Source organism: Epinephelus fuscoguttatus, linkage group LG8, assembly GCF_011397635.1.
Source record: "Epinephelus fuscoguttatus linkage group LG8, E.fuscoguttatus.final_Chr_v1".
In the NCBI taxonomy this organism is placed as follows: Eukaryota; Metazoa; Chordata; class Actinopteri; order Perciformes; family Serranidae; genus Epinephelus; species Epinephelus fuscoguttatus.
The window spans coordinates 5,818,425-5,846,130 of record NC_064759.1 but is presented as its reverse complement, the minus strand read 5'-3'; the positions used below and the strand labels follow the sequence as shown (position 1 = coordinate 5,846,130).

Genomic DNA, 27,706 nt, shown 5'->3' with positions numbered 1-27,706 from the left:
TGGTGGGACACCAGAGGAGGGTGGCCACAATATTTCCACAGTAACTCTGTTGGGTCAGGACAGTGTTTCTAGCGGTAATCGCTAAATGGGCGGCACTGCTAGCTTGCTCCCACCCGACTCAGCTGGTATGCAGTGCAGTTACCTGAGTCACAAAATTAGCCAATAAACTCACCGTGACCGGTCAAAAGTATTCTCTGCGGTTCACCGCTAAACAGTTAACTGTTAATCGGTTAACATCGCTAACCCAAACAAACAAAACTAGCCGTATTCTGATAACAAATATTTGTCAGACTGAACATCACATTTCCTGTTAAAGTTTTTTGTCTCAAGACATCATTAGTTCACGTTTCCCTCTGTTTCAGAAAAAAATATCCTAAACCGAACAGCTGAAGATAAAGTTACTACTGCAGTTCATGTAATACTTTAAAATACTGTAAATGTAGATCTCAGCGTCTCGGGGTCTGGGGGTCTCGGGGTCTCAGGGTCACTGTCAGTATCAGAGACAGAAGCTGTAAAGACATTCAACCACAAACTGAACACACAGACTGTCTGTGGCTCGAAACACAAAGAACTGAGGTAATATTTATATTTATGGAGCTTTTGGTCAAAGTGTTTCTATCATTCAGTTATTTGGCTATTTTTTAACTCATCCTGACACACGGAGCTCTTTATGTAATATATAATATATGAAAATATAAATTCACTTCTCCTTTTCTAACTGTTTATCTGAGATATAAAATGTGAAAGAGAGTATTTCTTTTGGTTTTGTTTGTTCTTCGACTCTAAACAGAGAACAGAGTGAAAACAAACAGTTTGAACAGAAAACGGTGAAAAACTATTTTTATCTTTGGGCGTCGTTCAGCTTGTTTTAAAGAATATTTGGAAGTTTGGCTGAAACTCTACAGAAAGCTGAAGTTCATCTACTGGAAAGTTTAGAAGTTACTTTCAGGCATTATAAGACATATGAGGTCAATTCAAACATGGCTGACGAGGCTGCGCACACCTGCAGGCAGGTGACAGGAAGTGGCGCCTCTGCAAAAATAAAAAAAATTAAAACTTATATTTAAAACTCAGGACAGAAAAGGGCCAGGACGTCCACACTGAAACGTCCACAGTGTCCAAACTTTCCATGTTCACCTGTTTGTCTCTCAGGTGTCAGCTGACGCTGAACTCCTCAATGTTTCTTCTCAGGTGGAGGTGAGACGTCTGCAGAGGAGGAGGCATCTCCATGAAGACCAGGACAGGTGCTTCTGACAGACTCTTTGTTTGCAGACCGCAGTCAGCCTGCATCAAACAATCAAACGTCTCCTCTGCAGTCAAAGGTTCATTCTCCAACATCTCCAGTGCACTTCAGGACCCAAACAGTTCAACAGATCATTTACTGGCAGAGGAGGATCTAGCTCAGGTTTCTGGACTGCTGAAGGTCAGAACAGTTTTTGGGGTACAGAAGGAAATTTAGAAGCTAACAGTTCTGCCCTGAAATATCAGATCTCATGCAAGTTATTTATCTGTGGAGGAAAAGATCTGGATCAGATTTCTTGAGGCTTGTTAGAGGTCAGAGATGTGGTTCATTGTGGGGAAGGTGAATATAGCCCTAAATATCAGACTTTGGGCAGAATAAAACTTGGAGCAGATTCCCAGACTGGGATAGATAAAGGAAGACAATGTTGTGCAAGGTATTTAACAATTGGCATAAGACTTTGGGACCTGAAACCTGAGATTTGAATCAGGTTTCTGGACTGCTGAAGGTCAGGCCTGTGGTCACGTATTTGGGCTGTGATCTCTACGGCAGGTTACTCAGAATTTGGGCTACAAAGTTGTTGGACTTTAGAAACATGCAACATCAGTTTTTTGGACAACAGTTTTTTGGACCTTCATGGTGCCCTATATACCTCCGGAGAAAGATAGTTGATTGTTAAGTCTCTTTCCCCGTTCGTCAAATACTGACGCTTTGGGTTGGGTAGCCCCGAAGCATCTATATTTGACGACCTGGGAATGAGACTTAACAATCAACTATTTTCATCCAGAGTTACATACGGCGCTTTTAAGAAGTAAGACATTGCTGGGATGAAAGAAGACTTTGTGCAGGTTGTTCTGCTGGAGAGGATAAGATATTAAAGCACAGGACTATAGACTGTCATTGCGCTTCAGAAACCCAACTACTTTTAAACCTTTAAAGCTCAGATCTGGAGCAAGTGTTTGGACCTTCAAACCTCAGACATGGCTGACATTAAGACTTTGTGCATGTTGGTATTCTGCTACAGAGGATAAGATCCGAGGAAGGTGTTGAAAGTCAGGACTATGGTCCATATCCAGAGGATTTTTATACACTGAACTCTCAGATCTGGAGCAGATTTTGCACCTCAGAAGGTATGATCGTTGTGAAGGTTACTGGATCTTTTTTAATTTAAGATCAAAGACAGAGTTTTGTCTAATGTAGAAGTTCAAATCTGAATCAGGTTTTTGGGCCCTGGAAGCAGCACTGGAGGAAGTTCTTGGGGTCAGGAAGCAAAGCGTCAGTCATGAGTCACAATCAAAGATAGCTGAGATCTTCTGTGGTTTCCCTCCGCCATCTTGTCTTTGAGGAAGACAACAATGGACCAATCCATCGTTGGAGGGTTCGTGCGAGCAACATTCAGAGTTCAAAGGGCTTCTGGGTGACGGTCCGGCACAGGACATCGGCATTGGTACATAAAGGTAGAAAAATGGCAAAGTGGCCCCAGAGGAGGCTTTTGGTTAAGAGGTAGGTTAGCTTGACCAGCAGCAGGAGGCTAACGGTCGCCTGTAGCTCAGGCGTTTGGCGTTGAGCCCGAGGTAGCTCTCTTTGGAGGTAAAGAGTTTGGTGGAGGTGTTACAGGAGGGAGGGAGGGAGGGAAGGGGGAGAACAACCAGCGGACTGTGGGCTTCCTCTACATCCTGATCTGAGGCGAACTCGGTGAGACAAACAAACACTAAAAGGCTAAAGCATCGCAGAGGGGAGTCCTCTACAGTCACCTGCTGACCAGAGAAATAATACATCCCTTTGGCTCTGGGCCTCAGAGGACCAGCGAGTGACACCTACTCAGGTGAACCCACCCACAGTGGATCCTCTGAGGGCCCTGTCTCTGGTCAGACCAGTGGAAGGCCTCATCGTCTCAGAAAACTTGGCACCGATGGTGACAAACTCAAAATGACCCCGAACTGAAGAAAAAAGGTTTTGGTTTCAACAGGAAGCATCTAGGACGCCACGACAGTGACATCAGCATCTGATACCACACAGGAAACAGCCAGAGTCATGTGACCTCCGACTTCAAGTTACTGACAAATTCTGGAATCAGAATTCAGCTTTGGTTTCAGTCTGAAGACGAAATTATCATGAATTGAATTCAAAGTAGTGGACATCTGTGGAGTATTTCATGGCGTTGTTAAGAATCTTGTGATCTTGTGAAGTATTTCGTGGTACTGTGAGGTATCCTGGGGTGCTGTGAAGTATTTTGTTTCCCTGTGGTATCAGATGCTCTCTGGATGCTCCTTAGACAGACTCATCATCTCTCATCTCAATATTCTCAAAGATAAACTCTACTCTCAGTCATTCATAAAGGCTGAAGTGGCTGTAAGGCTGTCAGGAGGAGAGGAGGCGCCCACAGGCTGGAGCTCAGGAGGAAGAGGAGGAGGAGGAAGGTGAGGAGGAGGAGAGTGTGTATTTTTTTATCCGGTGCCTGTGCCTGTGCCGGGTTGGACGGGCGGAGTTTGTTCAACCATGACCATCACTGGGGGAGGGGTGGAGTCACATCTCTGTGGATGGAGCAGACAGGGACACTGTTAGATTAGACTGTTAGGGACTAAACTACCAGAATAAGAGCCCTGTCGACGCTAATGTAGCGTCAATTTCGTCAATGAAAACTATGAAAAAGAATTTGTCAGAGAAAAAGAAAAGACTGGCTGACTGTCATGAAAAGTAAATAATTGAATAGAAAATGAAAACTACAACAAAATGTATTGAAAAATTACATAAAAATAAAATCATATATTAATATTACTGTCTATTCATAGTCAGTTCTAAGGAATGACAGCAGGTTTAATGTCTCCACACAAAGAAATATCCTGTGTTAATCTGATGTGACGTTTTACTGGCTCTCAACAGTGAACAGTATTTCAGTGAATCAACAGTTCGAACAGCTTATTGAGGAGAAATATGTCAGATAAAACACCTGTAACCACAGTAACTGGACACATCAAAGATGGCAGCTGTAGCCTCACAGTGATCGGAGGATGTAAAAGTTAAAAATGCTCAAATGAGACAAAACTGATAGAAACTAAAACAAACAATAATCAAATGAAATGAGGAGGCTGTTACAGAATCAGCTGAAAGAACTGGTTTAACTGGTTTAATGAAAGCGGGAGATTTACAGGAAGACTAACTGAAAACTCTTGTCATCATGGCAACAGTGTGGTTGCCATGGATACCTGTACTGATGGTGGCAGGTGACGGATCATGACAAAGGGAGGTGTTATCTCCTGTGTCACTTTAACAACCCTCATTATAACTAACACTGTGTGTGTGTGTGTGTGTGTGTGTGTGTGTGTGTGTGTGTGTGTGCGCGAGCGTGTGTTCTTGTACATCTTTCTTTGTGAGAGACATTTTGTCTGGTCCTTTGGGACGGATCTTCAGGCGTTTGAGGATTCAGACTCAGGTTTAGGTGAGGGTGAGGGTGGGCGTTAAGCTGCATGATGTCAGTGAGGGTTACTCACAAGTTTAAAAGTACAACTCTGTATGTGTGTGTGTGTGTGTGTGTGTGTGTGTGTGTGTGTTACCTGGTTCAGCTCGATGTTCTCAGGTGTGTGCCCTTTAGCACCTCTGACATCATTCAGGGTGCGTGGAGTCTCCCAGCTCGCTGACTTCCTGCAGAAGAAACTGAACCCAGAACAGAGTGAGGATGATGACATCATCAGGCAGGGTTGAGCCGACAACTTGGTACAGATACAGGTCATGTACTTGCTCTGAGTTCGAGTATCATACGAGAAAGATGCGTCATTATCTGTACTCCCGATGAAGGAAAATCCACATTTGGGTAGCTGTGTTTAATCTGTTACTCTTGTGATAAAAAATGATCTGAAGCTCAATTCTGAGGCCGTTCTGTGAATACTTTTCTCATAGGTAGTAAATATCGCAACTTCTGATCATCCATATAGATTTCAGGCTTAAAAAAAAAAGTCTGAATAGGCCCCGCCCACTTCTGGTATGAACTCCACCCATTCCAAGTACAGATACAGATAATTTAGTAGGTTGAACAGATACAGACACAGATACAGATAATGGTGTACTTGCTCATCCTGATTATCAAGTAATGATGATGATGATGATGATGAAGAGGGTCTTACCTGCGTCTGTATCCCAACAGGACAAGGAGCAGGCAGCAGAGGATGCAGGCGAGGCCGCTGTGCACGCCGACCAGCAGAGTGGACACGGAGCCGTGAGACTGATCACAGTTACAGCTGGGACCATCTGACGGACACACAGAGACATCGTGTTAAACTGGTTCCACTGGTTTCACAGGTGAAAGAGAGGTCAGAGGTCATGTTGAGGCTCCTACCTGCTGCAGTGTTTCCTCCCTCAGCCAGAGACACGAGGCGGCGGTTGGACGGACCGTCTCCGTTCCCGTTAAACGCCATCAGCTGGATCTCATAAACTGCTGCCGGTTCTGTAGGACAGAAACAAACAGTTAGATATCCGTAGTAGTAGTAGTAGTAGTAGTAGTCTCCACTGAACTAAACCAGCTGACGACAGGACGGACTGCTGACTCGCTGATTAGATAACTAACTAGCTGGCTAACATTAGCTGTGACCTGGTAACAGTACATAAACAGGTGTACTGTCCCTTTAAGAGGACTCACCCAGGTGGGAGATGGTGTGGGTGTTGATGTGTCCTGGGAATGTCTCCTGTCCATGGACGTCTGGGTTGGAGACCCCGCGGTACTCCAGTCTGAAGCCCTCCAGCTTCCCCGGCTTACTGGGCAGCTCCCAGTACACCTGCATGGCCGTCTGGTTCAAGACCTTAGTGAAGAAACTGGGAGAACTGGGAACTGTGGGACAGACAGAGACAGACTGTGGTTACATAGTGGACAAACATTTAAGGTGGACAGTATGAAAGTGTTTAAGGTGGACGTACCGCCCCCCTGTGTGGTGGCGGTGATGGTGCTGGACTGCTGACTTCCTCCCAGGGCGGAGTACGCCTTCAGGTAGATGGAGTAGGTGGTGGCAGGTTCCAGGTTGTTGAAGTCGTGACTGAAGGTGGTCTTACTGACGGCCTCCTGCAGCTCCGCACTGTCCGGCTCTGAGGAGGTCAGAGGTCAAAGGTCAGAGGGATCAACAAACACAGGTCAGAGTGGAACCTGATCTCCGGTCAGTCCCTTACCTCCCAGTCTTCTGATGTGCAGGACGTATCCTATAATCTGCTGGCTGACGCGCTCTGACGGCTGCTCCCAGATCAGCTGCAGGCTGCTGGAGCTGAGGGCCGAGGCGCGGAGGCCGGTGGGGGCCTCGGGCAGCTCGGGCCCCTGGCTGATGGCGAGGCGGGCGCTGGCCTGGTTGGTGCCGGCGCTGTTCTCTGCGATGCACTGATAGATGGCCTCGTCCTCGGGGGTGATCCGGGTGATGGCCAGAGTCCTGAGAGGGGACAGAGAGCGTCAGTGAAACTGGTCTCTAGTCCAGTATGATACTGGCCTGTAGTCCGGTATGATACTGGTCTCTATCCAGTTTGATACTGGTCTCTAGTCCAGTATGATACTGGCCTGTAGTCCGGTATGATACTGGTCTCTATCCAGTTTGATACTGGTCTCTAGTCCAGTTTGATACTGGTCTCTAGTCCAGTATGATACTGGTCTCTATCCAGTTTGATACTGGCCTGTAGTCCGGTATGATACTGGTCTCTAGTCCAGTATGATACTGGCCTGTAGTCCAGTATGATACTGGTCTCTAGTCCAGTATGATACTGGCCTGTAGTCCAGTATGATACTGGTCTCTATCCAGTTTTATACTAGTCTCTAGTCCAGCTGGATACTGGTCTCAAGTCCTGTATGATACTGGTCTCTAGTCCTGTATGATACTGGTCTCTATCCAGTTTGATACTGGTCTCTAGTCCTGTATGATACTGGTCTCTAGTCCTGTATGATACTGGTCTCTATCCAGTATGATACTGGTCTCTATCCAGTATGATACTGGTCTCTATCCAGTTTGATACTGGTCTCTAGTCCAGTATGATACTGGCCTGTAGTCCGGTATGATACTGGTCTCTATCCAGTTTGATACTGGTCTCTAGTCCAGTTTGATACTGGTCTCTAGTCCAGTATGATACTGGTCTCTATCCAGTTTGATACTGGCCTGTAGTCCGGTATGATACTGGTCTCTAGTCCAGTATGATACTGGCCTGTAGTCCAGTATGATACTGGTCTCTAGTCCAGTATGATACTGGTCTGTATCCAGTTTGATACTGGTCTCTAGTCCAGTATGATACTGGCCTGTAGTCCAGTATGATACTGGTCTCTAGTCCAGTATGATACTGGCCTATAGTCCAGTATGATACTGGTCTCTATCCAGTTTTATACTAGTCTCTAGTCCAGCTGGATACTGGTCTCAAGTCCTGTATGATACTGGTCTCTAGTCCTGTATGATACTGGTCTCTATCCAGTTTGATACTGGTCTCTAGTCCTGTATGATACTGGTCTCTAGTCCTGTATGATACTGGTCTCTATCCAGTATGATACTGGTCTCTATCCAGATTGATACTGGTCTCTAACCAGTATGATACTAGTCTCTAGTCCAGTATGATACTGGCCTGTAGTCCGGTATGATACTGGTCTCTATCCAGATTGATACTGGTCTCTATCCAGTATGATACTGGTCTCTAGTCCAGTTGGATACTGGTCTCTAGTCCTGTATGATACTGGTCTCTATCCAGTATGATACTGGTCTCTATCCAGATTGATACTGGTCTCTAACCAGTATGATACTAGTCTCTAGTCCAGTATGATACTGGCCTGTAGTCCGGTATGATACTGGTCTCTAGTCCAGTTTGATACTGGTCTCTAGTCCAGTATGATACTGGTCTCTATCCAGTTTGATACTGGCCTGTAGTCCGGTATGATACTGGTCTCTAGTCCAGTATGATACTGGCCTGTAGTCCAGTATGATACTGGTCTCTAGTCCAGTATGATACTGGTCTGTATCCAGTTTGATACTGGTCTCTAGTCCAGTATGATACTGGCCTGTAGTCCAGTATGATACTGGTCTCTAGTCCAGTATGATACTGGCCTATAGTCCAGTATGATACTGGTCTCTATCCAGTTTTATACTAGTCTCTAGTCCAGCTGGATACTGGTCTCAAGTCCTGTATGATACTGGTCTCTAGTCCTGTATGATACTGGTCTCTATCCAGTTTGATACTGGTCTCTAGTCCTGTATGATACTGGTCTCTAGTCCTGTATGATACTGGTCTCTATCCAGTATGATACTGGTCTCTATCCAGATTGATACTGGTCTCTAACCAGTATGATACTGGTCTCTAGTCCAGTATGATACTGGTCTCTATCCAGATTGATACTGGTCTCTAACCAGTATGATACTAGTCTCTAGTCCAGTATGATACTGGCCTGTAGTCCGGTATGATACTGGTCTCTATCCAGATTGATACTGGTCTCTATCCAGTATGATACTGGTCTCTAGTCCAGTTGGATACTGGTCTCTAGTCCTGTATGATACTGGTCTCTATCCAGTATGATACTGGTCTCTATCCAGTATGATACTGGTCTCTAGTCCAGTTGGATAATGGTCTCAAGTCCTGTATTATACTGGTCTCTAGTCCAGTTTGATACTAGTCTCAAGTCCGGTATGATATTGGTGTCTAATCAAGTATGATACTGGTCTCAAGTCTGTTATGATACTGGTGTCTAGTCCAGTATGATACTGGTCTAAGGTCCTGTATGATACTGGTCTATACTGGCGGTGTGTCACATACATGTCTTCACCTCCTCATTACAGACTCCTGTTTGTTCAAACTCTCTGAACTTTATGTATTAGTGTCAAAGAAGAGGAGGAAGAGTGTGTCTTCCTCTCCCTCCTCCTCTTCCTCTCCCTCCTCCTCTTTCTCTCCCTCCTCCTCTTCCTCCTCTCTGACTGATCAGCTGGTTATTTAATTCTTACGTGTTTCCGTTGGTGAGTTTGACGTTGCCGCTGGGTGTCAGCAGTTTGCCGTTCTTCAGCCAGATGAGGTGCGGCTCTGGAGCGCCGGTCGCCGTGCAGCTGAACACAGCGCTGCCCCCTGATGGTCTGGAGACGGACTGAGGCCACTGCACGAACTCTGGAGGAGCTGCAGACACAGGAGGAAGAGGAGGACAGTTAATACCATCATCATCATCATCATCATCAATAGTCACTTCTTCTCCTCTGTGTCAAACAAACTGATGCTTTCATTTTCACTGGAACACATCACCAGTTACCTATAACTCAGTTCTGGTTCCTGACCCGCTGTCGGCTTTGTTCGGCCTCCCTCCAGATCAGGACGTGACAGCTACAGCACGACATGTCATTGCTTTAACTACTCTGCTAGCCAGACGCTCCGTTCTCCTTAAATGGAGACGTGCTTCTCCCCCAGTGCACGACTGATGGAGACAGGATGTCTTGAAATGCGCTAAACTGGAAAAGTTCAGATTCAGAGTCTTTACACAAGACCTGGAGTCCCCTGTTAACCTTTATCAGTGACCTCACTAGTACTCCTACACTTCGTGCCTCATTTTATTTATTTCACTTATTATTTCAAAAACTCTTGAATAGGGGCGTCGGTGGCTTAGTGGTAGAGCAGGTACCCCATGTACAAGGCTGTTGCCGCAGCGGCCCGGGTTCGAGTCCAGCCTGTGGCCCTTTGCTGCATGTCATCTCTCCCCTCTTCACACTTGGCTGTCCTGTCCATTAAAGGCAAAAATGCCCCAAAACATATCTAAAAAAACCAAAATGAGCGCTGGTATTTTTTCACATCTTCTTTTCTTAACAAGTTCCATTAACAACATGAGTAATTTAAAACGATTTTGATTATTTAAAACTAAGGATTTCATAAACTCAACATCTCATGGATCTTCAGTTGAGCCAATCAAGATGCAGCAGTGGTCCCAGTACCATCACTGGTATGAACAGTGGTAGTACTGGTGGATTCCAGCAGAGGGCAGCAGAGCTCTGACTCTGACAGGAACAGACCAGCTGCTGCTGATGTTGAGTCTCTGCAACATCTTTTCTACAGTCGTAATTATATTGAGCTTTTTTTGGGACAGAACTCATGACTGGTTTGTTACAAAGAACATAATACCTGTTCATTAACACCATATTGTTAATTTGGGTGGTTTTTGCAAATCTAACTAATTATATTTTGATTATAGATAAATTTTATGCCCAAATGCAGATTTTTTAAAGCTTTTTCAAGTTTAAAAATCTTCTTTCAATTCTTCAAAAAACTGAAAAAGAGAAGTGCTGTAAGACTCTCTGAATTACTTGAGTTATATAGTAATTAAATCCTTGTGTTAAAGTTAATTTAATCTATATTGTATGTATTTTTTTTTACATGTATATTTAGATATGTTGTATAAAATTTGTTTGGTTTCCTTCTTGCATCCCAATCATTTTTTTTTTATGCATCATGCTGCTTGGAATTATTATTTGGTGTGTTATATAATGATAATGCCTTTGTTATTTGAAGATAGAAAAAATCTTGCTTAGATTTAAATGTTAAGGTATATGTTGCATCAAATTTATTATATATTTATAAAAAGAAATGTTGTGCGGTGAGTTCACTGGTTGCTAAATTACTAAATAAAAATAAAAATCCAGATTTATTTCCAGCAAACTCTTCAGATGTTTCTTATTATTTCTTGTATATTATTTAATATTAATAGTTTGACACTGAAATTCAAAGCAATTTAACGACAGTGAGGAGAAACTCTTCTTCTTCTTCATGTTCCCACAGTGGAGCTGAACACAGACGACATTATTTATCAGCAGAAGAAGAAGAATCTCTGGACTTTGCATGACAAACACGTTTCAGTCTGAACTTGAACGTGTCTTTGTGTTTGAACACCACTTTGACCTCTGAACCCCCCTCACCCTCCAACCCCCACCCTGCAGCAGACAGACAGGTGCCGTCTCGCCTCCGGCCGGTCCGTCTCCACGGTAACAGAGAGACCGTACACACACACACACACACACACACACACACACATGTGTCTCTGTCACCCTAAATAACCTATTGAAGCACCGCCCACTTCTACTCTACATACTGAGGGGTGGGGGTCAGAGGTCACAGAGAGGAGGGGGGGTGTTTCATTAACAGATAAAGTTGATTTGTGGAAAGACGACGACCTTTCACACACTCTGCAACTCAAGTTCAAGAGCAAAACACACACACACACACACAGAAAACAAAACTAACAAATAATTTCTGTTTTAAAGGTTTTAGTATTTAGATATTTTACTGCAATATAAAAACTCTGTGACAAGTAGAAATAGTTTTATTTAACTGAAGGCCAAACAGACATATGAAGAATAAAGTTTCATTAATAAGTTCAGAATATTTTTGCACCAAACTACATGATTATTTCTGGAAATGATTAAAATCTCTTTTATTCTTCAACTGCTTATTGATTATTTGTGACTTTAATGAATAATGTGTAATTAATTAAAGTTAACTAAGTGTAAATCGTTTCTGTTTTTATTTTCCATAAAGCTTTAATCAAACTACAGATCTGCAAAATAAAAATAAACTTTGTTTCCTCAGGCGTCAAACTGAATATCGATCAGTGCACCTGTCAGAGGTGAGTCCAGGTCATTGTTTTGCAACTCCCAGGTAGGTTTCAAGTCTTTGCACTCACGTCCCAGGTCCTAATTTTTGGGTTTCAAGTCCTAAGGAAGTCATAATGCACCCTTCACCAAATATACTGCCACTTTAACAACTGTATAATAAAAAATTAAATGAACAAAAATCATAAATGCTTTTTACTTTTGTTATTTTTGTAAAAACACGTTTGCTATTACTGACTTTAATCATAAAACAGCCGTGCTGACGCTGGACTTTTATGGCATGAAGCACTTTTAACCACAACAGAATGAATTTGGTGTGTTTCTGTCTCGTCGTGTCGCATCTAAATCATCTCATATTGGAAAATGTTTTTAACTAAGACATTTTTTGATAGACTATTCTTTCTTTAAAGTTGTTGTTGTAGGCTGCGGGTCACGACTGACTCTGAACATGCCTGCCTGAGAATGAGCCATATTTATCTACACAGGGAGCAGGTCCTTGTCCACAGAGGTCGCCATGTTTGCACCATTACAGTAGCTCACAATGCATAAACCGAGCACTGACTCTAGATAGGGACATTCTCATTTACGCACCAGCCACCGTAGTTAGCAGCCCCTCCTCAATGAACAGTGTCAAAAAAAGACAGTGATTTTTAACATGAAACTGCTTTTTAAGTGTTTTTAACAGATTAAATCACCTGGTCTGTTTGTTTTAGAGAGGATGAGACCTCTGTGGATAATTCAGCTCCTGGTAAAAGTCTCCTGAACATCTGGATCTTAAGTTATCAAAGAAAAAAGGTGAGCACACAATAGCAGGTGCTGAGTTAATGGCCTGTCTCTGACATGCCAAACAGTGTAGAGTAAACACTGATTTGTAATGTGAAACTGCTTTATTTGGTGTTTTAACCTGAGAAAGAGACCTCTGTGGATAATTTGGCTCCTGATATAAACTTCCTGAATGATGAACACTGACGAAATTCTAACCTGGAGAAGTTGCAGTCTGCAATCCTCACTGACAGAGGCCACTAAATCCCCCTAAATCTTACACACTGTTCCTTTAAAAGAACGCACATAATTTTGCCTTTTTCATTAGTTCTTCAAATCCTGATGACATTTCAGTGTTCTGGTATTAAAAGAACATGTTTCTGAACTGAATTTAGGAAACAATCATATCTTACCTTAGGACAGGAACCTAGCGATTTCAGAACTGTCCTAACTTTGTCTATATGGCGCTGATGATGAGGACAGGACACAACATTAACACCAAATTACAATGATGAAAGGCTGCTCAAACCATATGATGTCACTTTAAACATTTTCCTGGACCATGCACTGTATTGTGTACATATAGATCGACTGCCAAGACAGTTAACTCTGATTTTGGTCGCTGTGATGCCTCTGGCTCTGCTCAGGCCCACAGGAGGCACAGTTATATTAAGGATTTCTTAAGTTAAGATAAGATAGAAGGTCTGAGAGTGTATAGGACACAGACAGGAGTTTATAAATAGCTTCTGAGATCGGATTTTTCCAGGACAAGCATTTAGTATATTCCTCTGTAACGAGGCGGCAGCAGGTTCCTCTGATTTTAAATATTTATATTAGTGACAGACGGAGTTTCAGACTGAATAAAGTCCTCATTGTGAAGTGGAACTCTTCACATGCTAATAATTATTCTAATGAAGCTCTCAGTGTGGGAAACACACTCACACACACGCGCAGACACACACACAATGAGCCTGCGTGACCTCCGACCCCCCCACCCCCCCTCTGTCACCTCCTCTGTCTGCAGCAGCAGGACACGAAACAAACGCACCCACAAACAGCTCTTGTTTACGTGCTGCTGAAAACATCAGTAAAATATCAAATAATAATAATTCTGATTATCAGTTAGTGTTTCAGTCTTTGTTCATCCTCTGCGGTCTGTTTCCTGTTTCCTGTTTCCTTTCACAATGAAGTGTCTCTCTTCAGGTCCAAAACAAAACACGTGAAAACATTTTTAAACCATGTGAATTATCTCATCTTAAAAAATCCAGATCAGGGTTTAAATTCAGGGGTCCTAAAGAGTCCTGGAGAGTCCTGGACCCCCAGCGAGAGCTGAACCTGAACCTGAACCTGAACCTCAGCAGGAGGAGGAGGAGGAAAGGGAAGAGGAGGAGGAGGAGGAGGAGGAGGAGGAGGATAATTTCCTGCTGCAGGCTGCTGTGATGGAGGTCGGAGGTCAGAGGGGATTGTTCACTGAATCTAATGATTTCAGCTTTGAGTCCTGTCAGACTCGCTGCTGCTGATCTCAGCTGGACACAGAGCAACCGCACGTTTTATAATGTTCCTAAAGGTTTGTTCATGTTTCTGAAGGTTCTTAAAGGATCCTAAGTGTTTGCAGATATTTGTTAATGTCACCATTTTTTCCCTTAAAGGTTTTTTTGGGAGGGAGTTTTTCCTTGTCCTCTGTGAGGGTCCAAAGGACAGAGAGATGTTGTGCGCTGTAAAACCTCTGAGGCAGACTGTGATTTGTGATATTGAGCTTTATAAATAAAACTGAATTGAATTAAAGGCTTTATAATGTTCCTAAAGGGTTGTTCATGTTTATGAAGGTTCTTAAAAGGATCCTAAGTGTTTGCGGATGTTTGTTGATATATCTAAAGGCTTTTAAATGTTCCTTAAGGTTCCTAAAAATGTCTTAAGGTTTGTTCATGTTTCTGAGGGTTCTTCAGGATCCTAAATGTTTGCAGATGTTCATTGATGTCTCTAAAGGTTTTTAAATGTTCCTGAAGGTTTGTTTGGGTTTCTAAAGGTTCTTAAAGGATCCTAAACATTCACACGTTTGTTAATGTCTCCAAAGAGCTTTAAATGTTCCTAAAGGTTCCTAATGGTTTGTTCATGTTTCTGAAGATTCTTAAAGGATCCTTAACATCCACAGACATCATTGATGTCTCCAAAGTCTTTTGAATGTGCCTTAAGGTTCCTAAAGGTTTGTAAAAGTTTGTTCATGTGTCTGAAGGTTCTTAAAGGATCCTAAATATTTGCAGATGTTCACTGATGTCTCTCTAAAGGCTTTTAAATGTTCCTAAAGGTTCCTGAGTGTTCAGCATTGTTCCAATTTTTAAAGCTTCCTACATTTTTGTAAATATTCCAAAATGTTCTTAAAGGTTCAAGACAAGTTTTAAAATGTTTGAAATGTTGTTTTGTCCATTTCATCTCTGCATAAATCAACTTCATCAGTTAATGTTTTCACCAGAAATAAAATACTAAACTGGAACATAAATAATATTTCTGAAGTGTTTTATGAGTCAAGAACTGAGAGATGCTTCAAACCTGCTGACAAACACAATGACTGCTATAATAATAATAATAATAATAATAATAATAATAATTAGTAGTAGTATTGTTGTTGTTATTATTGTTTTTGTTGTTGTTGTTATCATCAGTAGCAGTAGTGTTTCCTCTCTTTGTCCCGACAGGAGCTGACGGCCTTTGTCTTCTAACCTCCCCCACAGATGTGGTTTACTGAGGGTTCAGAGGTCGGGGGTCAGAGGTCAGAGGTCGGGGGGGTGAAGAGCAGCAGACTGAGCTGAATGTGATGTTTGACACACACACACTCGACGTGATGAGTTCAAGTTCATCAGTCAAACAGAGTCAGCTGCTGTTTCCACAATGAGAGCTGATCAGCTGATGATACATATTTATATTTAATATGACTGGACTCATAAATACTTTGAGAACATGTGACTCATGAACAGTGAACACGCTCGTTTAAATAAAGGTTCAGTATTCAAATGGAGAGGGTGACATCATCGGAATAAAAAGGATGATAAAAGTGATTTAAAGCTGATTTTTAAACTCTAAAAAATCTGTTGTCTGTTTGTGCAGTGTCTTATGTAGGTGTGTGGAGCGCTGGGAGAGTTTCACATGTTAAAGCTCCAAAAAACAATTGTATTCATTGAAATGTGTCCACGAAACCACTCGTGTGTTTCTGCTGAAAGGCTGAGCTCTAACGTCATTATGTTATCATGTTGTATGATTACTACGACACTGCACCTGAGATCTTACACCCCATTCTGTAATATATTGTACTATATCATATTTCAATTGTGTTAATGTCATACTGTCTAATCACATCATATATTATATTAAATGATATTATATTATATAATACAGGCAGCCGTACTAGACGCCCAGGATTTGCTCAGAACTTAGTAAAACACCTTTCTCCTATTTTGCACCATGATCGTAAAATAACCTTCAGATCACAGCTTCATTATTTTGTCTCCTTGTGAGTATGTAACCTAACAGTGCAACTGCTTTTCCTAAACTGGATTTTGTATCATCAGATATCATGTATCTGTTGTTCCGGAGTGTTTTTTCTTTTGTTTTGTTTTTGTTTTTTTTGGGCATTTTTGCCTATATCTGATATGGCAGATAGGAGATCTGGTTGGGATCGAACCTATGGCCAATGCGGCAAGGACTTAGCCTTTGTATGAGGGATGCCCACTCTACCAGGTGAGCTACTGGGCACCCCTCTCTGACTGTTTTTAATTGTCCCTCGTTTGATTTCGACATGCTGTATTTGATCGTTTTTGTAACCTTGTAACGGCGTGGTCAGGTCTCTGTTGAAAAGAGATTTAATCTTAAGGGACTTCCTGGTTAAATAAAGGTTAAATAAATGCATAAATAAATAAAAGCTTTTAGTTCCCCTCTTACACCAGCTGTGCATACCTCGTGGGAAATGTTTATTCACTTTGTGATTAAACTGGGTGTATCAATAAAGTGTATAAGCAGAATTAATAAACAGATGATCATGGTTAATCACATTTGTTTTGTAAGCCTAGAAGAAGAGCAAACCATAATGGTGTATGCCTTCTGCAATCTGAACTCAAGTAGGTGTGTATCTGCAAACTGTATTCCTGTGAGGTCATCATGCCCAGAGGGCCAGAAAACAATCGTGTCAGGTTGATACCTGGAGTGTGTGCTGAAACTCATAAATAATGGTGTAAGGAGAAGTGATCAGAGGGCAGAATGACAGGGCGGCACTGCCAGCTCAGGTGAACAGAACTGAGTGGATGTGCTATTAACAGTTAGTATGTTCCCAGCTCATGTGTTTTTGTATATAACCTTTTAAGATTCACAGTTAATTTATTTTAGTTTGAACTCTGACTCACTGGTATTAACTGGAAAAGTAACCAGTGTGGGTGAAGATCTAATGCAACTGGCCTTATTATTTCTCTGTTCTTAGTATCTGTGCTTATTATTGTCTTTGTGTTGCTGCAACACCTAAATTCCCTCTCTGAGGATCAATAATTGGGATCAATAATCTTAATGTACATATATATAAATATACAGTGACAGACATGCAGTATCATGACGTACCTTGGACTACGAGGCGTCCCAGTGCCGTTCTTCTGGATCTACTTCCTGGTCTGTTTGCTGAACAAACATAAACTCCTGAATGCTGCAGCGTGGCGTCAGAGATCATCAGGTTTCCTGTCCCCAACACCTGGATCCCCTCCACGCCGATGGACCGCCCGTCTGACACACACAGAGCATCGTGTTACCCTGGTTACCACTCTAAACCAATCACAGATCAATAACTGAAAGCTAAAAGGTGACTACCGAGGCGACTCCAGGACACGATGGGGCGGGGGTTTCCCGTGGCGATGCACTCCAGGATGGCGGTCTGGTGGACGTTGATGGTGAGGTTCTGGGGACCGGACAGGATGACGGGTTCTCTGTAGATCCTGGATCCTGCAACTGGACCAGAAGCACAAAACGTCATAAGAGAGAGGGACAGGTGAAGGGTCGACAGGTAGAACTTTGCCCTCATCTGGTCCTTCTTTGCCCTCAGTTTGGTCTTTCTTTGCCCTCAGTTTGGTCTTGAGTTTGGTCTTTAACTGTGGTTTTCCATGCCCTCAGACTGGCCTTTCTTTGCCCTCAGTTTGGTCTTTCTTTGCCCTCAGTTTGGTCTTGAGTTTGGTCTTTAACTGTGGTTTTCCATGCCCTCAGACTGGTCCTTCTTTGCCCTCAGTTTGGTCTTGAGTTTGGTCTTTAACTGTGGTTTTCTTTGCTCTCAGACTGGCCTTTCTTTGCCCTCAGTTTGGTCCTTCTTTGCCCTCAGTTTGGTCTGTCTTTGCCCTCAGGCTGGTCTTTCTTTTCCCTCAGTTTGGTCTTTCTTTGCCCTCAGTTTGGTCTTGAGTTTGGTCTTTAACTGTGGTTTTCTTTGCCCTCAGGCTGGCCTTTCTTTGCTCTCAGTTTGGTCTGTCTTTGGGGCTCAGTTTCATCTTTCTGTGCCCTCAGTTTGGTCTTTCTTTACTCTTGCTTTGGTCCTTGAATTTTGGTTTTTCACTTTGGTCTGTCTTTGCCCTCAGTTTGGTCTCTTTATCTCACATTAGTCTCTGGGTCTGGTCTTAAACTGTGGTTCTGTTTGCCCTCAGTTTGGTCTGTCTTTGCCCTCATCTGGTCCTTCTTTGCCCTCAGTTTGGTCTTGAGTTTGGTCTTTAACTGTGGTCTTCCTTGCTCTCAGACTGGCCTTTCTTTGCCCTCATCTGGTCCTTCGTTGCCCTCAGTTTGGTCTTTAACTGTGGTTTTCTTTGCCCTCAGTTTGGCCTTCCTTTGCCCTCAGTTTGGCCTTTCTTTGCCCTCAGTTTGGACTTTCTTTGGCCTGAGTTTGATCTTACCGGTGACAGACAGCTGGGCCTCATGGCTGTATCGAGTGTTGGCGATGTTGGTGGCAACACAGCGAAACAAACCACTGTCTGTTCGCCGAACGCCGGTGATCTGCAGCACGCCGTTAGGCAGCAGAGTGTACCTGAAGCACAAATACACGTTAAATATACATTAGATACTTATTAAATCTATGTAAAACACTCATCATGTGAGTTTACATTAAAGACACGTTGAGCATACCTGGGGTCGTCGGTGCTCAGTGGGCTCCGGTCCTTCTGCCAGGTGATGTTGGCTTCTGGGATTCCATTTACCTGACAGGTGAGTCTGGCCACGCCCCCTTCATCGACTGCCACAGACTCTGGGTGAGACAGGAACTTAGGGAGGGCTGGGGGAGGACAGAGGAGGAGGGGGGAAACACGCTGATCAATACGTGCTGTGTGTTTGGCTGTGTTAATGTTCTCTGTATGGTGTCAGTATGTTCTGGTCCGTAGAGGTCATGTGACTCACATGCGATCTGGACCCGGGCCTTGCGGCTGATCAGCATGCCGTAGCGGTTCTGAGCAGCACAGTCGTATTCGCCAGCGTCTGTCTCGTTGCTCTCCCGTCTCTTGGAGAAGTTCCTGATGAGTAGCGTGCCGTTGGCGAGCACGGTCGCCTTGACACCAATCGGCACGGGGACACCGTTCCGTCTCCATGTGATGGAGATCGGCCCCTCACCCTCCACCTGACAGTCCAACATCAGGGGGCGGTCCCTCGCTGCGATGACATCACTGGGCTCTTTGAGGAACGCCAGCTCTGAGGCTCCGCTCACACCTGAGAGGAGGAAACGACACAGTCAGTTTCAATTCAGTTCAGTGAAACTTAGTTAGTCGTGGAAGAGGAACAGACAGCTGGGTCACACAGGTGAGTTCAGGTGCTTCAGAAACTGACCAGCAAACAGCACATTAAAAAAGAGTTCAGTGATTCTGCTGAGAGTCAACAGGAAATACTCACTGACAGACAGAGGATGACGATGATGATGATGATGATGATGGTGATGGTGAAGCTGTTGGTGATCAGTGAGACAAATAATTCACTGTTAAAAATATGAACATCACAAGACAGAGAATGACAGAAGGTTCAGGTGACCTCTGTTTCCACAGGACTGATCATCATTTAGTTTATCGCCTCTTTATAGATTATATATTAGTATATATTTATTTTTACGTTTCCTTTTTGAACAGATTCTGGTTCTCAGGAGTCTCAGGACTCATGGGAGATGTAGTTGTATGAGGCTGAAGGGCTAACAGAGAAACACTAAACTCTCAGAGCTCATTTAAAAGTTTGTATTTTCTGATCAATGTTTGTTATTAATGTTTAAATCATTCCTTCTTAAGATGAAATGAAACGCTTCTGGTGACAGTTAGAAGAACAAAACATGTGTAGTCTGTAACCAGTCGATCTGATCAATCAACTGTTTCTATAAAACTTCAGATTAACGTTCCTTCAATGTTTCCCTTCCTCATGGACTCACAGGAAATATTCAAACAAGTCAAAACTGAGGGAAAACTTCCAACTCAGACTCAGGTAAACAACATGTTTCTGTAAAAAGGAACAAACTGATTAAGACTTCATAAGGAGTCGGGACCAAACCGTCCACCTCCAGCTGATTAAAGATGAAATGAGTGAATCAAACAACACAAGGCAGCTTGTTTTTGCCACTGACAGGCTCAGATTGTTATTAGAAGTGTCTTACAACATTAGTGAGTCATTTTCTCCACACTTGTAGCTTGTTCTGTTCTGTTTTGTGTCCTGGTTGCTCGATTTTAAACACTGCACACTCACAAAACGAGACCTGAAAGAAGCGTGCACCACTTCCCACACAAAAGCTGTCCTCCATAAAAACAGATGGGGGAAACTTTGAGCCATGCTAACCAACATTTTGGAGACGGGAAATTGGCGACGCAGATGGTGAGGTGGAAGCATGATTGTAGAAATCGACAAATATGTTTTGGCCAATGAATTTTGGGTTTTGTTCGTACGTACATTTTTAGTGTGGATCCTCACAAGAGGTGATTTGTTGCAGGAAGTAAATGATGGAAACTTGAAAGAGAGCTGGAGAGAGGAGTGTTGGTAATAGTTTGTTGGGTTGGAGAACAGAAAGCAGATCGTACTATGTCTTCAGAAAAAGTCGGTGAGATTTCAGAATGAGACTTCTCCTTTAGTGAAACTTGGACACAGAACAGAACGGAGCAACAGAAAAAGTTTTCATCTCTCAGTAGGGTCATTTCTGTGATGCTGTCAGACACTTCTGATAACCTGAGCCCGTCAGTGACAAAAACAAACACTGTAAATGGATTTAAACTGACAGAGTGCACCTGTTCTGGTTACACTGCAGCCTGTTTTGCTGCTGCGCTCTCTCTCAGTACTGGACCAGTCTAAAAATCTGTTGTTCCCATGAGTCACTTTGGAAAATACTGAAGTTAACCTTTCATGATACAATATTTATTCCTGCAGCCTTTGCACTCTGCATCATTTATATCTGCACATATTAGTCAAATGTTTCTGTTTATCTTCTTCAGCTTGTTTGCCCTTGTTTTCAGCTGAATGTCTGATCTGTGTTAGTACACTGACAGCAACACAAACTGCAGTCAGATTTCTTGTATGTATTCTTATATTTAACCATTAAAGCTGATTCTGATTATTGAGGTTCCTAATTCTACTATTTCCCTGACATGAAACGGAAGTTTAAACTTAGACCAGTCGACCACCAGCGTGGAAGTAAGAAAACATTTTAAAAAGATGTTAAAATTGAGCACAATTTACTCTGTAAGGTTCAACACTGTCCAAAAGAATATTGTGATCATTAGAAGGGCCATTTAAAATTATCAATCACAAATTTCAGTGATTAAATAGGATCTTAAATGCCGCTGAAACGTGTGTCACTTTGCACCGTGTATTATGAACACTGTACATTATCCTAGGGCGAGGCAATATGGAGATATTATATCGTTATCGAGATATGAAGCTATATATCGTCTTAGATTTTGAATATTGTTGTAACATGATATGTTTTTTCTCTTTATTTTAAAGGGTTAATTACAGTAAAGTAGCGTAAATTTATCAACTTACCAGACTTTTTATTTGTTTTAACGCTTGCCTTATCTCACTCAGTCAGTATCCACATTGTTGATGGTTAAAAAAACTCATTGTGTTAATACTGAAGAAAAATTGAAGTTAAAATTTTCAGTCAGCCTGGACACTAACTTTTTGAAGTTGAAACAAATACTTTCTTTTTACAGTGAAGTTTTCTGACTCAGTGAAGCTGAAGGGCTGAAAATGTTTCACTGTTTGATAATATTTGGCAAAATAATAAAAATTATTTCAGATGAAACTCGACTTCATCATTAAATGCTTGACCTCAGTCATCTTGTTAGTCAGTGAACGCATCGTTCCTCCTCCTCCTCCTCCTCCTCCTCCTCCTCTTCATCTCTTTTCAACTTGAACTTGGTCGAGGTGACTTTCCCAGGCTCCCCTCCTCTGCCCTCCTCCCCCCCGACACATCGTTCAGACGTCGATGTCACCGCCGACCCCCAACCTCCACCTCCACCCTCGCCCCGTCCTCCATCTTGTTCTGGTCCCAGCTGGTCTTTCAGATGAAGCTGTGGGAGGAGAATCGAGACGAGGGACGGCAGCAGGACTCACCGTGACGTCTGGACCCTCTGTCCCTAAATAGCCTCCCCCACCCTCTCCATCCTCTATAGTATGAATGACAACAATAATGACAACAAAAGTGTGAAGCCAGACACAACAGCCCCCCCCCCCCAATCCTTCAAATCCCAAAAACACCACAAACACTCTGAAGACTCTCCGTCCTGCAGCTGCTCAACTTCAGCTTCACTCTACAAACATCCTTCATCATATTCACGTTTGTTCCACTTGTTCTGTTCTAATAAAGTTTTCATACTATTTTATATTTTGCAACTTTGTCCTGGTTCAGCTCGACTCTTTGTCAAGTTCAAGTTCAACTTCATGTTGTCTCTGGAGGAACAAAGACATCTACACAAAGAGTTCCTGAACCAAACTCTGATTGTTCCAGTTTCATGTCTCTAAATGTGGCGATTTGGTTTTTGAGAAAACTGAAGTTGGTTAAAACTTCGTCAGCTGAATAAACCGATTAAAAACTATGTTGGTTTATCTGAAAATTAACCATCACAAAGCTAAACAGCTGTTTGTCTGGGCTCATGAGAAACTTTGTTTCTGGGTTTCTCCTCAACATCCTCCTGACTGCCGAAGTCAGTAAATGAAACACCAGAATATCAGCCAGCACTGGGCCACAACTGGGCCGACTGCTGCAAACTGGAGAGGCCTCTCAGTCAAGTCTAAAACTGAACTAAACCTAGCAGCTGTTTCCACAATTGACCCGACTGTGGTGTCACCTCTTACAGAACAGATTCTCAAAAAATGTTTTGGTCCAAATGCACCCTGAGCTCACACTTCACTGCTGGACAAGTGCCACTCTGACCCACAGCAGTCTGACTCCGGGTGCTGACACTGGGCCACAACTGGGCCCAGTTGGAGTGGCCTGTTGGTCAAGTCCAAAACTGAACCAAACCTAAAGCTGTTTCTGTGCCAGAGTCACGTCTATGTTGCTCTCCAGTGCCAGAACTCAGCCGACTGTGCCGACACTCAGCCACAATCAGATTCTCAAAAAAAGCCAAAACATTTTGGGCCAAAAAGTTTCCTGAACTCAGTGACACGTCACCGCTGGACCAGAATCATACTAACCCACAGCAGTCTGACTCCAGTGGCCGACTCTGGGCCACAACTGGGCCAACTGCTGCAGACTGGAGCGGCCTCTCAGTTAAGTCCAAAACTGGAAACCTGGCAGCTGTTTCTGGGCCAGAGCCACATCAATGTTGCTCTCTGGTGCTAGAATTCAGCCAACTGTGCCAATGTTCAACCACAACTGGCCTGACTGTGACGACCCCTCTTACAGAACAGATTATCCAAAAAGTCATTTGGCCAAAAGTGTCGTGAACTCTGGACCAGAATCATCCCAGCTCACAGCAGTCTGACTCCGGGTCCTGACTCTGGGCCACAACTGGTCCGACTGTGGCTAACTGATGCTGAGAACTTTAGACCAAGTCCAAGCTGGTCCAGATGTGGAGGCCAGATCACATTTAGTTCTCCAGAGCTGAAACTTAATGACAGTTACATCTACTTCAGAGTTTGAACATGTTTTATTCTCCAGACTGCCGGAGCTCAGCCAGAACTGAGCCGACACTCAAACGTCTCGTTCAGATTTCACTATGTCTGGTTTCCAACTAGCAATAATCATGTCTTAGATAAACCTCACAGGCTGTGGCACTGCCGCTGCTCAAAGCAGTTGGGTGATTTGGGGACTTTTTGTGTCTCTATGACACAAGGACAGACATGAGGACATCATGTCTCAGTCCGTCTGATCAGCTGATGATGAATCATTCAGCTTCCTGTGTGAACTAAACTCGGCCGTGTCCCCGACTGCACGTTCAGGATTAAATGCAGCCGCCTCCCATCTGGGTCCTCATTATACCAAATGGGGGGAGTCGTCATTTAAAACACTGGAGCAGACAGTCCACCCCCTCCCCACCCTGATCTGACCTCCAAATCCCCTAAAATCCCCCTCGGCCTCTGCATACGGTGACCTCGGCCCCTGCAGGTCATGAGAGTCTCAGTTCAGGTCTGAAGCTCCGTTCGCCCCCTCCTCCTCTTTCTGTCTGTCGTATTGTCGCACGCCTGACCGTGAACTTCACGGTTTTCACCCACGACACCCCCCATCAGACAATGTATCGTTTATCACGAACACTGTGTGATTGTGATGACGCACACACACGATGAGGATGATGATGAAGGCTCAGACGTGACACACACACACTTAGCAGGACAGATGTCTCTCTGCTAGTTTTAATTGTCTAATTGGAGCCAATTAAGAAGCTGCTGAGTCACTTCCTGTTGAAACAGCTGATTAACAAGCAGCTTATTCATCAGTAATCATAATTAGGACACTTCAGGCACAACATCAAGAAATGAACCAGAGTGTGTGAAACCTCAGTGTGAGATGAAACTCAAGACGTCACTTCAGCTTCACTCACAGGTTCTTAAGGATCAATTAAAACTCTATTAAACACAAGAACTAGAAAACAAGAACAAGTCTCGTCACGGCTTCATCCTGAAGTTTCTGCTGCTGTAACTCTTCACACATTCAGCTGCTCTGAGTTACGCTACAGAAAACATCCTGACTTCATCTCACAGGATCGTTTCTGTTCACATACAAACTTCTTCATGTGGAGTAAAATCACAGTCTTGATTTTTACCTCATTTTATCCCTTCTGTTTATTTTTATTCTATTTTATTGATGGACTTTTAATCATCTGTTTTTGTTAGTTTGTCCTGTTTTGCTTGCTTTGCTTTTTTAATATTTTATCGCCGTGTTTTTGTCATTTTCTAGTCTTGCAAAACTGCTATAAAAATAAAGCCGAGTTGAGTTTCCTCGCCTGTTTGGGAGTCGATTAGATTCAGAATCAGTAGTGTCTGTGTTTAAACCATTTCTAATTAAAAAGCCATTTTGTCTCCTAATGTTTAAGGTGTCTTGTGAAAGTTTTCTGATTTTCAAGTTCAACAAGAATCAGATGAAACTCAGAGCAGCAGGGAACTCTGGGTAATGTCACTGCTAACACATTAGCTCACTGATAGCATCCAGACTGTCACGCATGAGTTCAGTTTGTTAAATAAAGTTGACTGAAGGAGCTGAAGCTGCTTCGTGTTCTTTAGGAACATTTTTAAGAACCCTTCAGGAGCTCACTGTCGTCCTGCTATACTCGTGAGGACTCACAGCCTGAACACAGTGTGCATTAAACCCTCAGTCAGGTCTGTGAAGGCGAGAGAAGCAGACAAAGCCTGAGGGTTAAAGGGTTAATACACTTATTTTTAATTCAACTTCAGCTGTAAATGTTTGGATTATTTAATTTGTGTATGTTCGAGCTGCAGAACAGAAGTTAAGTTATCAGTTATAATGAGACTGTTAATGTTTTAATGCCTGTAAATTGTGAAACTCACTGAATGATGGCTCTCTAGGAAATTAAAGACCGAATGCTATAAACTTAGACTGTACATTTTTACATTATTTTATCCCTGGTGTTTCGTTTATCTGGTTCGATTGACTTTTAGGTACAGATTTTTAAAATTTTATTGGTTTATTGATTTTATTTTTTGCTGTTTAAAGCACTTTGAGCTGTTTGTAAAGTTGCTATATGAATAAATAAATAAAGTTAAAGTTATTAATTCATCATAATTGAAACTGACTGGTCCTCACGGGAGCGAAAGATTGACACATTAGAGGACACACACAAACACAATGAAGTGACTTCTCTTTGTGAGTTCATCCCAGCTCAAGTTCAAGAGCAACACACACACACACACACACAGACAGTCTGACCGTCTGTATGAAAATGAGGCTGATGAATATTCACAGAGACCGTCTGTCCACTTCTTCATCACTCGTTCTCACAACAAAAGCTCATAAAAAACATACAGAAAAACAAATAATAAACAACAGAACAAGAAAAACATTCAAAGCAGCAGCAGCTTGAAAAAAGGAAGTTTTGTGCACAAAAAATTATAATAAATATTAGTTAATAACATGCATAATCCAAATAATTGTTTCACGTGTGTATATATCTTTTATAAAATCAGTATTGTCTTATTTTTGTTAATAATCTGCATGCTTAGAAATTATTTTAAAACCTTTACATTTTAATCTTTTATCATACATAAATATTGTTTGTATAATATATCGTATGTATGATATTATAAAAATGTGTAACTTTACACTCAGAGCTGATGCTTCATTCAAAGCTGCAGAGATCTGAAATATTCTGTAAACTCACGTTTAACAATCTACCTGCTTCTTTCCTGTAACTGAATAAATGTACATATATAGGCTATATATGTACTTTAATGGATATGTTGAATAAAGGTAAATATATCAGACCTGAGCAGCAGAGTCCCAGCAGCATCAGCAGCATCATCATCATCATCTTCATGTTTGTTCAGTTTAAATCCAAATCATCAGAAACACAAACATCAGCAGCTCCGACACAAAAACAGAAAAATAAAAACTTTTTCTTCTTCTTCTTGTTTTGAATCCTCTTTATATAAATGTAGAATATTAAATCCTGGAGGACTGATGATGTGAAGCTGCTGCAGTCCTGAAGATCTGATTCAAACTGACCTCACAGCGGCGGACAGCAGAGGGCGGAGCCTCTGACAGGAGGGGGAGGGGCCAGAGAGAGGGCAGGGGGAGCACTGACCCTGAGGTCAGGTGAGGGGGGGGGGGTCACAGCTGAGGAGCTGCTGGATTATAATGAACAGAGAGGATGAAGAAGAGATGATGGAAACATGGAGGAGAGAAATGATGAAGGAGGATTTTATTTTATTATATTTTACTATATTATATAAGTCTATACTATACCAATAATATAATAATATACTAAACTGTACTAAAATTATATTATATTTTACCACATATTAATTATATTATATATTTATGTATTATATTACATTATATTATTTTCTATTATATTATATTAAATCATATTAAATTAAATTAAATCACATTATAATAAACTACAATATTTTTGCACCACATTAAATTATATTATTTTGTATTTTATTTTAGTATATTTCACAATATTATATTTGTCTATACTATACCAATATTATAATTATATACTATACTGAAATTATAGTTTATTTTATCACATGATATTAAATTATTATATTATATATTATATTTTATTAGATATTATATAATATTATACTTTATTATATTATTTTATTTCATATTATATTATATTTTATTATGTATTATATTATTTATTATATTTTACTATTTTATATTATGCTACAATATTTTATGCCACATTACATTTTCTCATTTTGTATTTTATTTTATTATATTTTACTGTAAAGACAAATCAAAGGCCCCCATCCCGTCCAAAGACATCTTCTTCCTGTCATAAGGTCCTGAAAGATGCTGTGATGAGACGCTCTGGAAGTTTTCCCACTGCTGCACCCTCACTGCCTGCAGGGAAGGAAAACTGGATTTGGTACTTAAGATCCTTTAAGTTGTGAAAAGTAACCTTTTTTTTTTTAACTTCAAGTGTAATGTACGCTGCATTTTAAAGGTGGCTTACACATTAAGAAGAAATAAAAC

At 42.1% G+C, this 27,706-nt stretch overlaps 1 protein-coding gene across 1 annotated transcript; it reads right to left on the bottom strand.

Moving 5' to 3' along the window:
- Nucleotides 1-31: 31 nt before the first annotated feature.
- Nucleotides 32-26,522, bottom strand: LOC125893302 (immunoglobulin superfamily DCC subclass member 3-like). The gene is made up of 14 exons (XM_049583887.1): nt 26,483-26,522; nt 18,979-19,284; nt 18,712-18,856; nt 18,483-18,613; nt 17,422-17,559; nt 17,179-17,337; nt 9,178-9,343; nt 6,395-6,645; nt 6,149-6,313; nt 5,874-6,062; nt 5,574-5,681; nt 5,362-5,485; nt 4,795-4,894; nt 32-3,774 (listed from the first exon to the last, which is right to left on the bottom strand). Exons 1-14 carry the CDS (start codon nt 26,520-26,522, stop codon nt 3,688-3,690), a joined length of 2,109 nt encoding a protein of 702 aa, XP_049439844.1. The 3' UTR covers nt 32-3,687.
- Between the last annotated feature and the right edge of the window lie 1,184 nt (nt 26,523-27,706).